This window comes from Lissotriton vulgaris, chromosome 7, assembly GCF_964263255.1.
Source record: "Lissotriton vulgaris chromosome 7, aLisVul1.2, whole genome shotgun sequence".
In the NCBI taxonomy this organism is placed as follows: domain Eukaryota; kingdom Metazoa; phylum Chordata; class Amphibia; order Caudata; family Salamandridae; genus Lissotriton; species Lissotriton vulgaris.
In genome coordinates this window covers 1,293,316,348-1,293,329,987 of record NC_141695.1, presented here as the reverse complement: position 1 = coordinate 1,293,329,987, position 13,640 = coordinate 1,293,316,348, and the positions used below count along the sequence as shown (strand labels likewise).

Sequence of the window (13,640 nt, the reverse complement as noted above, 5' to 3'; positions counted from 1 at the left end):
GGTGAGGTGCCCTTCAAAGGGCTTGTAAAAATAGGCAGGCCACTGTCCATGAAAACGATCTTACCGAACCTAGTGGGCCCACAGTATACTGCCACAGCTCTGTATCTTGTTCCTCCCACTTTGTCTCGGGACCCCAAGCCAAACGTGACCTGAATTCATCATCATCCTCAGAAGGGCTGTCTGAACCCTTCCATAGCAGTCTGCCGACACCACTCATCCTGCCTCAAGGTCGTTGAAGACCTACCTGCTGATGGACTCAAATCGGTCATCCTGTATCTACTAATGTTGGATGCAACGTGATAACCGCAGACATCCGTCGAGCCGCTTTGCGCCCTTCCATCTCTTCGCCTCTGGTCTGGGAGTCGCACCAATCTCTCCAGAGTCTAAAAATCTATTACTCTCTGCCACTTCTAAAAGAGAGAACAGGACAGCTGTGCTTATGCCCCTAACCCTCCTCGCTCCTATTACGTCTTTCTCAGGGTCCCAGGACCACTGATCCTGCTCAACGCTGACGCCCGCACCAAATGGGAGGTACCCTCCTCGGTCCTCACCTGAGGAACCTGGCTCCCCCCTCCCCTTCTGACTCTGTCCCCCTCCTCCCTTCTCCATTCAAGCTTGGCCGCAGCAAGCGCTGACCCCTGCATCCCCAAGGGGCCCCCAACCTGATCCAGGCGCAATCCACCACACCATATCCCTTTCCAGGCTGTCCCACTCTGGTCTCCCGCCCCTGTGGCCACCCAGAGCCACCATCCACCCAGCGCTCTTGTAGGCTCTGTGGGGCCCTCTGAAGCCAGTCCCAGCATCCCAACGAGGGGGTCCTCCCCAGTCCATGCGTGGGCGAAACGCGGACAGGGACCTTTCCACCAGCCACCAGTTCACCTTAAACCTGTGGTAGGGAGCCAATAGGTAGCCCCCTATATAGCCTATTGGGCTACTTTGGGCTCCAATAGAGCCCAGTGATGAAGGAAGGGGAGGACAGTCACTGTGACTGCACCTTCTCCCAAAGACCCCGGGTGGCTGATCTCCCTGTGATCGGGTGCCCCCAAAATCCCCATTGTCCTATTGCAAATGTTTTTAATAATCGTGCTAACGTAGCTGTAATATTTGTTGTGGGAACTATTTTATGATTTCCAGGGCCGACAAGGGTGACTGGGCTCAGACTGTGTCACAGCCTTTTACTACTGGTGAGCTGAGTCTGAATTTGAGTTCTAGACCCCAAAACGAGCACCAACTACACCCCTTTCGCACTTATTCTGCAATGTCAGATTGAAGGTAAAAACAGGAAAAGTAACTAGCGTGAGAGGTGTGCCCAGGCAGGCAGTGTCACCACCCATCTCATTTGTATTTCGAAGCAGTTGTTTTCTAAACAGCCTGCCTTCATCTCAGATGAAGTATTTGAGGGGGATCAACTGATATTTGGAAGCTTCAGTTATTGTTAAGGTCGTTTCTTCAGAGACCCAGCTCCTGTCATAGCAACAAAGCTTTGCCTCAAGCTTACTCTTAGCGAAGAGGAAGTGGTCAGATTGGCCGCTCCGCACTCTGAATATATACGTCTTTAGTGGGTGGCACTTGCCTTAGATGCATTAAGCGATTTATTTCAATGGAATTGGGCTCTCATGCACACTCCAGTGGACTCTCTTCTACAATACCTTTAATGCTTACTCAATTGCACCCCCTTTTCTCGTACACTAAACAGGATTTGATTTTCTTTCATTTCCATGTCACTGGTCCAATGCATTTCATTAGGGCAGTGTTATTCCTTATGACTGACCTTGTACACGAAGGGGCAGATTTACTATATTTTGACCAAGCAAAGCACAGAAACCAAAGTTGCTGTGCTGCTAGCAGACCCGCACCATATCTACTGTCTCTTTCCTTGCGCAAGTGCAGTTAAGCTTCTAAGCACTAACACACACGTTTACACCATAGTTCAACAGAGTGTGTGCTCTATCAGGCATAGATTGTGTACTGGTAGGGCACCCTTCCAGTACAAAACTGTGCAGTAATCCTTTTTCCCACTTTGCATGTGTGCTGCAGTGTACAACACACATACAAAGTTGGAAAAATGCAGAGAATTTGAAAACTTGCTCTGCAATTATGCCTGCTCGAGAAGGGGTAATTGTTTAGCTCAATTCCATGTCTATCAATGTTAGTAGATAGAGATTTGCATCACAAGTTGGTGGTTGCACAGAATGCCCATGTACCACCCGCTTGATGCCACGTAATGCAAAGTTGTGCATAGTGCTTCTTGGCCTTACTTTGGTCAGCTTTCTAATGTAAATCTTGTTTTGAGTTGTAAATTAATTACCACCACAATACTTTGCACCAGGGTTGCTTTTCAAAAGTGATGTCAATCCTGTGAGAAATGTTATTAAATCTGGGCCCCAAAGTTGGCTGCCCACTTTCCCATTTCACTCCTCAAATGTACCAAATTGTCTTTAATTTCCTAGGTCTATGTCTCATGTGTCCAGTTATGTGTGCTGTTTTGATTTATGTATTTGTATTAACTTTAGGCACAAGGATCAAGACATGTCCACTACAGAAAAAGAGGATGGTTGTGTGATCATCACTGGGGTTGACCCCCAAGGGGAACCCTCCAAGATGGGTGTAGGTGCCATCCGTTCACCCATGAAACCTCTGCAGAGTTTTTACAAAGGAGAGCCAGTAGCGCTGGGTGTAAGTGAAATACTTCATAATTGAGCAAAGATTCTGTTAATGCTTAATGATTTTTCTCAGCTTGAATTCCTTGATTACTGAGATCATATAAAACTGTCTAAATACACCCACCAAAGTGGCCATGGTTATTTCAAATGTGGGCTACCCTGCAATACCAAGGAGCCTGGAACATTACCTGTGGCACTCTATACTACCGAAGGAACAATTGCATTATTCAATGGAACATCCAGGATTTTGGATTTTGCAAGATTTTATTTGCATTGCACCACAAGTCCCAGAAGGCAACTTTAGAGAATAAGATTATGGTCCTTAATTAGTAAAGGTTGTGCTGGTGATTATGCCATGCAACACAGATGATCACTGCACCCGAAGGCCTTCGAACAAAGAAAGACATTGGCACCATAATGTGTCAAAAGGGCCCCTTCGCAAAGTTTCAGTAAATAAGGTCCCTGCTTTCTTTTACACTTTGCTGAGAAAATATGAAAGAGCAGGGTGAGCATTTAAAATCTACGAATAATTTTTTGGGGACCAGGATTCCCTTCTCACTCTAACTTTGGTGAACAGCAAGAGCGTTGCATGTAAAAAATGTAGTATCCTTAGTTCGTTGGCGAAGTTGATAGACTTTTAAAAACACTTAGGGCCTTCTTTAAAGTTTGGTGGATGGGATACTATGTCAAACTCTTGAAAGGGAGGGTTGGAACGGGACAGAAAATGGGCCCAGGCACCAAAATAAAAGTGACCCCCATTAATTACTTAAATTGCTCAAAAAAATTGCCCATGTTTGAAAATTGCTGCAGTTTTAAGTTGTAAATACAAGCTGTATAAGTTCTTTGCACGGTTTGGGACACTGCATGGATGTGAGATTTAATATCAGGAAAAGCACCAGTAAAATAAATCCCAGCAGAGTATAAAACAGGTTCAAAACCAGCCAAAAAGTCGCCCACGCAATTACCTGTGACACCAGTCCTTGGGACACTGCCTGATTACCCTACATGCCAGTCCTACCCTGGTGACGGATTTCCCTTCTGCTGTATTACAAGTTCTACTGGCTATATTGCACTTGCCATACTGTTGATGGGACATTTTCCTACATTTGTGACAGAGTACCCTATCTCCAAACTCTAAAGAAGGCACTGAGGTTACAGTTCAAGATCATTAATTTTTTCCAAAACGAACAAGTTCGGAACGATTTTAAATACCTTCTTACCTAATTCCAGTTCGGAGGGTATTTTTGAGACACTCAATAAGATGAAATAGAAGTTAACCAAAACACTTGATGAATTAGCCCACAAGATGTCTAGATATATCAACAGAACGCGGCAAAAAGAAGCATAACATTGATTTACTACAAACTTTCAACATCATCTATATTCAGTATAATAATAAAACCATCCCACATTCAACAAGGAAATAATTTAGTTCTGTGCATTTACTGCCCCGTGGGATTTATACATTTGAGTACATTTCCTGCACTCCCCTTATTTGCTATGCGTCCTCCAATCCTCACATCTCTGACCTCGTTTGCCTGCTAACAGTTGCTACCTTCTTTGTCATTTCATTAGTTCTGCAGCATTCTCTTGTCTGCCTGTTAGTCTCTCGCTTTCCTACACTCTTTACATTTTGTCCCATTCTGTCCGCACTACTGTCCTCCTGAGCCATTTCAGTGCCCATGCACTCACTCAGTGCCTGCCCGTTCGCAATATATGGGTTTGTGCCAGGGAGGGGGATAGAGATTATATTCCAGTGCTTCAGCCCATTTTAGTAAGTCTGGAGTAGCCATTTTTAGATCGAGGCCTACCAGACAGATCAGCTGTCTGGTTTGCTAACTGCATCTTGGGGACATTGGAAAGCCTCCCTGGGAATGCATTCCACCCATTTCTTAACATTGGCTTTGTGGTTTGTCACTGCCATTTGCTTGCTTTCGATTTGATAGCTTTATTTGTTTTAGACTGTTCAGCTTGAGATGTTCCTGTACTTGCCCAAACCCTATGTACTGCATTCTACCACCTGTACTGAATTTCTGTAAACAGACCTTTAAATCCTGTTCTTATATTGTCACATTTGCTGTGCATTCCAAGACAGAGGTCAAATGTAAGGCTGTGTCTTTCATGGAGCTTAGTGTTTATTTTTCTTTCTCAGACTTAGAAGTGGGAGTATTTATCTGACAATCATGCTTGCTGCTGCGTGTTGTACAATGTTTTTTTTTTACTAGCAGAAAATAACATTTACATTTCTTTAACCCCTTCCATGCTCATGACGGAACGGTTCCGTCATGAGCATCGTTCGAGCTGTGCTTATGACGGAACCGTTCCGTCATGACCACGCCCGGTTCTATTAGAGCGCAGCACCGGGGGGGGGGGGGGGGGGGGGGGAATCGGCGCCGCACAGAAGGGGTTAAATCAACTGTGCAGATATTTAAGAATATGGAAGGCACAAATGAAGCACTTTTTTTTGGTAATTGTGAAGTGTGATGGAAACAAATCTTGTAATACAATCAAAGCAAATCATTACACTAGGTGACGTGTGTGCGCTCTATACTTTTATCAGTTAGAAATGTATGTATGTGCAAATGTAATCTCCATTTCAATTAAAGATGTTTTGCCTGTAATTGCAGTGCCCTGCCACAGATGCATACTCCACTTTACCCACCCCATCTCATTCCACTCTACTCTGCTCTACTCCACGCCATTGCACTGTACTCTGCCCCACTCCACATCACTTCACACTGCATCACTGCGCTTTATGCTGCACTCTACGCCACTTCACTCAATGCCTCTCTACATCACTCTACTCTATGCCAATGTACTCTACCCCCACACTACTCTACTATGTACAATTGCGCTCTTTGCCACTGCACTCTGTGCCAATCCACTCAAACCCACTCTAATCAACTCTGCACCACTGCACTCTTAGACACTGCACTCCACGACACTCTACTATAAGCCGCTGCACTCTGTGCCTCTTCACTCTACACCACTCTATTCCACTATGCGCAACTCCACTCCATGACACTACAGTCTAACACTCTATGCCACTCCACTCTTAACCACTCACGTTTACATCACTCAAATCCATTCTATGCCATTCCACTCTCCTGCAGTACTCCACTCCATTCCATTCCACTCTAAACAAATATCTACTCCACTCTACGTAACACCCAGTACACCACTCCATTCTGCTCTACACCACTCCACAATACTTCATGGTACTTTACTCTACACCACTCAACTTGATTCCACTCTATGCCCTTCCACTCTACGACAACACTCCACAACGCTCTACACCACTCCACTGAATGCCACTCTATTAACATTCCACATAACTCTACGCCACTCAACTCTACTGTACACCACTCCACGGCACTCAAAGACTCCCTACGCCACACTATAACACTCCACTCTCTTCCACTTTGCGACATTTCACTTCACTTTCCTTTACCCCACTAACTTTTAACCATGCTGAACAGCAGCCACACTTGTGTGCGACATGGCTAAAACATATTGGTAAAGCCAATAGCTCTTGTATAGATGAGACCTATTACTCTTGCATTTGCCATGGTTCTGAAGCCATTGGGGGCTGGTTTTTGAATACCGACAGCGACCTCTAGCTCCTCTGTCGCTATCTCCAGCTTCACTGTGATTATTGCACAGACACAGTAGGGGGTATAAGCAGAGTAACAGTTGAAGAAATGGGAAAAGAGCGAGAAGGAGCTGAGCTAAAAAGAGTGTGATAGAGCTAGATCAGAAAGCAGGAACAGAATGAGAAAAAAATAATAATAACGAGCATTTGTAAAGTGCGCGGCAACCTCAGGCGAGGAGCCCCGGTGCTAATTTGGCAGACAGCAGAGCAGAGGGACCCGCGTAATTATTATCATTGCCTAAAGAGCCAGGTTTTTAGTCCCTTTCTGAACTTTAACTCTGAGTTCAGCATGCGTAAGTGGAGAGGCATGTCATTCCACAGCTTGGCTGACCCCACCGAGAAAGACCTGCCCCCCCCTGCCTGACTTTGGAAAAACCGGGGACAGTGAAGTAACGTTGTAAATTGGATCTTAAGGTCTGCACTTGGCAGTACGACCGGAGTCTTTTCCTCAAGTAGCCGGGGCCCAAGCCATGGTAGGTGCGCAAAGCCATTGTTAGGGCCTTGTATTCTATCCACTTGGCTATAGGGAGCCAGTGGAGTTGTTTGAGGTGGGGGAAATATTCTGGCGCAGAGGGACCTTGCAGGTTAGCCTGGCTGCAACGTTCTGTACCAATTGGAGCTTCTTAATCAAGAATCCAGGAAGGCCCAGGTAGAGGCCATTTGCATAGTTGAGATGAGAAGTCCCCAGGGCATGAACCGTGGTCTTTCTGCTTTCTACTGGCAAGAAGCCCAAAAATGTTCTGATGTCTCTCATCTTCCTGAAGCAGGTTGCCGAAAATTGCCTGACCTAGGCCAAGAGGGCTAAGTCCTTATCCCACCTGACTCCCAGGTTTTTGACTCAGTCTTTCTGTGCATGTGGGGAGCGGAGTTCCACCGGCCACCATAGTCCCGAAGGTGGGGTGGAAGGTTTGATTGAAAAATAAGACCTCCGTCTTGTCAGCATTTAGCTTTAATTGGTTTTCATTCATCCAGATTGCTAGGTTTCGCAGACAGTCTTTGAAAGAGTCGAACTCTGAAGCAGAGTGGTCAGTGAAGGAAAACACCAGCTGGGTGTCGAGCACGTATGAGATCACCTTAAAACCTCTCCTACCAATGAAAGCTGCCAGGGGAGTCATATAAATGTTAAAAATTATCTGGCTTAAGGCTGATCCCTGGGACCCTCCACATTTGAGTGGTTTCACTGAGGAAATGAACGGGCGAAGAAGGACTTGTTGTCCTCACTCAGTGAGATAAGAAGCAATCCACTCCAGTGTGGTCCCCTGTACACAAAACTGCTTCAGTCAGCACTGCAGAATCGTGTGTGAGACAGTATGAAATGCTGCGGAGAGATCTAAAAGTACCAGCATGGCAGATGAGCCACTATCCACGGATAGCTGGATGGAGTCAGCCACTTCAAGCAGTGCTGGCTCCATGCTGTATCCTGTTGCGAAGCCAGATTGTGGGTCATGTAACAACTTGTTGGTGTCCACAAAATTGCCTAACTGTAGCTGGACCTGCTTCTCAAGAATCTTAGCAGGTGTTGAAAGGAGGGAGATAGGCCTGAAGTTTCTGTGTATTTTTGGGTCTGTATTGTCCTTCTTTAAGAGAGGTAGAAGGTAAGCGTGTTTCCACGAGGCGGGGTAAGTACCCATCCTGAGGGAAGTATTCCAGATGTGATTTAGGACCGGGGTTAGCTATTCTGCCAGAAGCCTAAACTGTCTCACTGAGCAGGGATCACCTGGTGAACACGATTTGCATTTCAACAGTTCCGCGGGTATCGGGAGGAAGGAAGTGAAAAAGGAGACAGGTTTGAAAAATGTTGCCAAGCCTGACCCTGATCATATTGCAGCACTCTGCTAGTGCTTGTCTTTTTAGGTTTGCCTGCAGAGCGTTTGCGCTGTGCTTGTGAAATCCATTGTTTTTAATATAAACTTAAAAGGGGCTTACATCCCACCTCCTCTCTTTCCTGGCTTTTAATTGGATCCTGTGCGTGCCACTCACTTTTCCTCCATTTCTATTGGCTGTAGCATATCTTCTTGCATTTACCAATGCCTGTTCCTAGTTATGAAAAGCCATACTTTACGGGATCTTTTTTCCCATTAATTAGCTAATATGGTGCAAGTTAGTATATGTGCCCCACTTACACACTAACGGATGAGTTTAATTTACAACTGCTTTTGTTTTCACAGGCAGTTGCCCTTACCTTTAGTCTGTGAATAATAAACACTTTTACTCAACCCCCAAACCCTCATCCCGTGCCGGTTTCTATTTGACCTCGCCATTACAAGAAGCCATTATCTAGGCATATGACCATCTGATCTTGGCTTTCAGTCAGAAACCCTTAGAATGCTGGGACTTGAAGTGCTACTCTTCCCGTAAAAAAAAAAAAATAAGGTCATCTCAATCAATACCGAAGATTGGACGAGAGGGTCTACTTTCCTACTCAGTTGACCTAAGTGTTTCATTGGGCATTTCATCAGAGTTAAATTAAATAACAGTGTTGAAAAACTGAATGAAAGATTCATGTAGTAGCCTTAATTCAGAAATGTTTCTAATGGTTCTGCCAACCGGATCTAGTGATTCGTGAACACAGCACTCACTAGTCTGAGTAAAAGTGCAGTGAAATCTCTTCCCTCAGAGGGCTTTGTAATGACCTGTGGGTTCCTATGAACGCTGTTCCTTGATCAGCCAGCGCAATGAGGCCCTTCCTCCAGCACAGAAACTGTTATCCGTGTGTTTTGCCAGCAGTTTAGAGACCCTAGGAAACGAAATATGCCATACTCCCTATCCTGTGAAAAATCCCCCCCACCCATCCACACCGCTCTTACCTGCACGGGCTGCGGCTGGCTGGACCGGTCCTGCCGAGTGCATGCCTGGGCCTTTGATGGTGATATGGAAGATTTGTGGGGGCTCCTGGGTAGTTTCAGTAAAATAAGCAAATCACATTGTGTGATCTTGCTACTGCTAGGGCTGTCTTGAACCTGGGGTGTCAAACTTTCCAGTATTAGATGTAATCGCCTTCTGTTGCATTATGGGATATGTAGCCTTTTCTTTTACACTGTCTCCCCCTTCTCGCCAATGAACAGATTATCTCCCCATGACCACATCTCACTAACCAGTATAATCCTTCTTATTTCTGACACATGAACCCTTGCAGATTTCTGTTTACAGCCAAGTGCTTCCAAGTAACAACAACAACATGCCAGCAGTATAATAAACATCTGAAGTAAATGTCAGTGCTCTCAAGTTTCCAGGTTTCATAAGTGACTAACTTTTTCGGGCCAGCATTTTCCTTTTAATTATGGGACTTTTAGTTGTGATTTTTGATTGGGTACAGAGAACTAATAATCCCAGACAGGGTGAACTATTTACGCATGGGACTAGGAAACTTGAAAACCCAGCATATAGAAATGTTCTGAACATTGTATTTTGAACAGATTTACATGACAACAATTAAAGCGTGTATTTTCTTTTATAGCTCAGCAAAACCGAGGGTGCATTGTTCGCCTGGGGCGACCGCTGGAAAAGGTGTACCAGAAATCTGTAGGTTGAGTTCTCTCTTTATTAGATTTTATTCAGGACCGCTGGAATTATGTGGCAAAGGAGGACCAAATTGTGTGGCAAGGTTGACTTAATTATACAGCAAGAAAAGCCAAGTTATGCTGCATGATGTAGCACATTTGGTATTAATATTACTTCATTATTTGGTCCTTTTTTACACCCGATAACAGTGTCTGAGAAAAGACTTCTTAATTAGTAACATTTTAACACACAAATACAACAATAAGCAGCTAGAAGATAACCAGTCAACCTTTGCGTGAGAACCCGAGTCGCCATATTTGTCGTAAATTTTGGTTTGTTTGAGCTAGAGACATTTTTTTTTTAAATCCTCAGATTATGCGGCAGATGATGGATTATTTGGCGAGTGAGGCAAATCCACAATTGTGCAAAAATCGACAAAGATTCAGATTTACATAATTCCACTGGCCCTGATTTTATTACACCACTGAACCGTCCTTTGGCGCTGGCATGTTTTCATGTTATTTCTTTACTGGCTACACTAAGAAACTAAGGGACATATTTACTGGGAAACTGTTGGAGCGTGGTGTTAAGGCGAGAGGGCTAATACCACAATCCGACAGTTTCCAAACACAGTTAAGTGCTGTATTCACAAGAATTCAGCACCCCCTGCCATTCCCTTACCGCTGGCGCTAAATGTAGCTGCCTAGCGCCAACGTAGGTACTGTTGCACTATTGTGCGAGGGTACCTGCATAGCAGGGAAAGATTGTTTATGTGCAGGAAGGGACACCCTCATGCACATAAACAATCAGTAACAGTGATTTGTAACTCCTATGTGTACTGCATTGTGCAGCACACAAAGAAGTTGCAAATTGTCATTTTTCTTAATGATTGTTTATGTGCAGGAAGGGACACCTTCCTGCACATACACAATCATTCATGGCATTTTGCTCTTTAATATGTGTGCTGCAGAATGTAGCAAGCATAGAAACAACAAAAACGAGGAGAAATAAAGCATTTCTCCTAATTTTGCCATGTTAATTTTGGTCTGACCCTTGTAAATATGGGGCAGTGTCAAAATCAAAGGGTGTTGCGAGGGAACGGCCACTGCAACATCTATTGCCCAAACCATTCACACTTAGTGTAGCGTGAAAAGGAGCCTTATTAACAAGGAGGTGCAAGGGCGAGATTGTAGATCTCTATCTTATCACTATAGATCTAAACCCCATTCTGGTCAACTGAACCTTTATTGCCTGTCGTTGAGGAAAGAAAGTGCATCCAATACCAAGTTAGTTGCTCAATAATGGGCTTGACTCTGAAAAAACCACAGACTACTTCTAGCTTTTAAAGATTTATTATAGAGTCAAAGTTAACTGCAAGTACAGGCATCTCAAAATGAGATTCAAAAGATATATGGGCACCACTACAAACATGTGCTCTCGAAAAGCCCTCAGGCGAGCAAAGAACACGACTAGAACTAATTCCAAAATCAAAAGGGCTGCAAGCATCGACACATATTGTGATCTCTCCGTCATTTACAGCAGGAGGGAAAGGTTTCAGGTTAGGCTGTCCCTACCCTGCTCTGGATGGTATCCCTACTTAACAGAGTCCCACCCTACCAAAAGGTGTCAGCTGTGAATGACTTCCTAAGAAGATCACCCACTCTTAGTCTCTAGGTGAAAGCCTATGATCTCCAGTCATGACCCCTCTCTGCCTACCCATCCGCTCTCTGAAGGGTCCTCAGGCATCTGCTCTAACTCCACCCCGGGGTGCTGACCCTAATACAAATCACAATAACATTTGAGACGCCCCTCGTGAGACGCCCCTCACGTGGTGTTGATTCTGGCTTTTTCCATGAAGATCTTCCCTTGGGCCTCGTGCGTTAGCGTTGACCTTGCTTCTCAGACTCTTCTCCGGCCCGCCGATACCCCCTAAACATTCCTGAACCCTCCTCCATGTCTACACCAATCTCATGAACAGAACTCTATTCATCCAGTTATTAATTTGATCCCCCTCACATTTGCAGACAGACATCCGTAGCTGAATCTCCATTCCCATAGACTTCTAACAGAAGTTTGCAACTTATTTCCTGACACAAGTCGGCCTGTACCAGTGCATGTAAATCAGAAATCCTTTCATCATTTCAGGCCTACAACCCTTTCGCAGAAGTTAACTAAAATAACATGTTAGCTTCTTTCTCTGGCATAATAAGAAAACACATCTATGGAATATAAATCTAATGGATAACAGAATTACTAAATAACATTAGTGCAATCCATGTCGTGCAAATGAATACCTTTCCCCACCCTTTCAGCTCTGGCCCTGGGGCCTACTCTGTTCTGTGCTTTGCAGCACGACATTTTATATTAGCAGCTACATGATACGGATCAGGATTTAATCACGTCTAATAAGATTATACGTTTTCACACATGTTTGCATTAGTTCCACTTCTATATGAAATCTCTAGATTAACTACACATTTCAGAGTATAGGTGAATATATTTTCAGCACTCATAGCATTTCTCTTTATGATTTGTGCATACTACTTGTAACTCTGGTGCACTCATACATTTTGTTCAGTTTACGCTCTCTCAGAGGCGTTAAGCCATGTTAAGTGAATAAGGAGAAGCTCCTATTGCCACAGGACCAAAGAAAAATGTGACGTTCCTGTGCTGATAGGGGCTTATAAATATGCCTCTAATTTTCGTCGCACCCTATGATGTGTTTATAGGAGATGGCCTCGCCGAGATTACTATAGATATAGTAGGGAGCTCCGTCGCACTCATGTTACAATCAAGTTTTATAAACATGAACCGTTGTCTCAAATTTAGTCTTTGGGTTTGGGTCTGCAGGCTTTTGCCTCCTGTCCTTCAAGCGAAAATACTTGAAAACCAAAGTTGCTGCCCTTCCCGTCGGGAAAGGATCACTACCTGTAGACTCTCACAAAGCGAGATGATCGCTTTTCAGCAATCAATTCAGTCAAGTATGGAAGTGTTCAAAATCAATTTATTTCTCAAAATATTCTTTTGTCAAAGTTGCAGCAGATTTTTCTTCTACACTCGAAATGTTTTATATGTATCTTTTTTTTTTTTTTCCTCATTTGCCGTCTCGCCACCCATTTCTTCTAACTAAGTCCACCACTGGGCATTTTATCTCATATGCTAGTTAGAGTATTGTGGCAAAAACTACACCCATTTTGAGTCTAGTCGTTCGTCAAGCAACCTTTCTTGACCATCTGACTCACCGGGTGTGTCCACCTCTTACTCCGTTTTTGACCTGGGGTCCCATATAGTTAATACCAGCGAGATAGGCGCGGGCTTAACCATGGGAAAATCATACCAAATAATATAGAATCAACCAAAAACTACAAGAAAAGGTACCCAAAATCCTCGATTTCTCTTAGTATGGTCTAAAGTATCAAGCTTAGCCACATACCTCATGGCTAGAATCCAATCCATTAAGTTAGGGCTAGATGGAGAGGCCCACAACTTACATATCTCTCTACGGGCTAGCAGTATGGCATAAAAAATAAATCTTACATTATCATTCATACATTTATTTTCTAAATTATATCTCCCCGTTATTATGAATTCGGGGCTTACCTCCATCCGCAGGTTCAAAATTTTGGATAGACAATTACTTACGTCCAGCCAGAATTGTCTTATATTTGGGCAAAAGACGAACATATGTAGATCATCGGCATTTGGGGTCTTGCACTTCGGACACCCCACAACTCCACCAGTTTTAAATTTGGATAATCTACGAGGGGACCAGTATGCCCTATGAATAGTAAACAGAAGATTCCTCCTTAAATTTGCAGGTTTAA

General features: G+C 44.1%; 1 protein-coding gene across 1 annotated transcript in view; it reads left to right on the top strand.

Annotated features, from left to right (window-relative positions):
* Window positions 1-2,518: 2,518 nt before the first annotated feature.
* LOC147703523 (membrane-spanning 4-domains subfamily A member 4A-like) overlaps window positions 2,519-13,640 on the top strand; it is a 294,683-nt gene continuing 283,561 nt past the window's right edge. Inside the window, exon 1 of the mRNA XM_086931889.1 lies at window positions 2,519-2,676. Within this exon, the coding sequence (XP_086788015.1) occupies window positions 2,530-2,676 (147 nt within the window). The 5' untranslated portion in view covers window positions 2,519-2,529. The remainder of the gene's footprint in view (window positions 2,677-13,640) is intronic.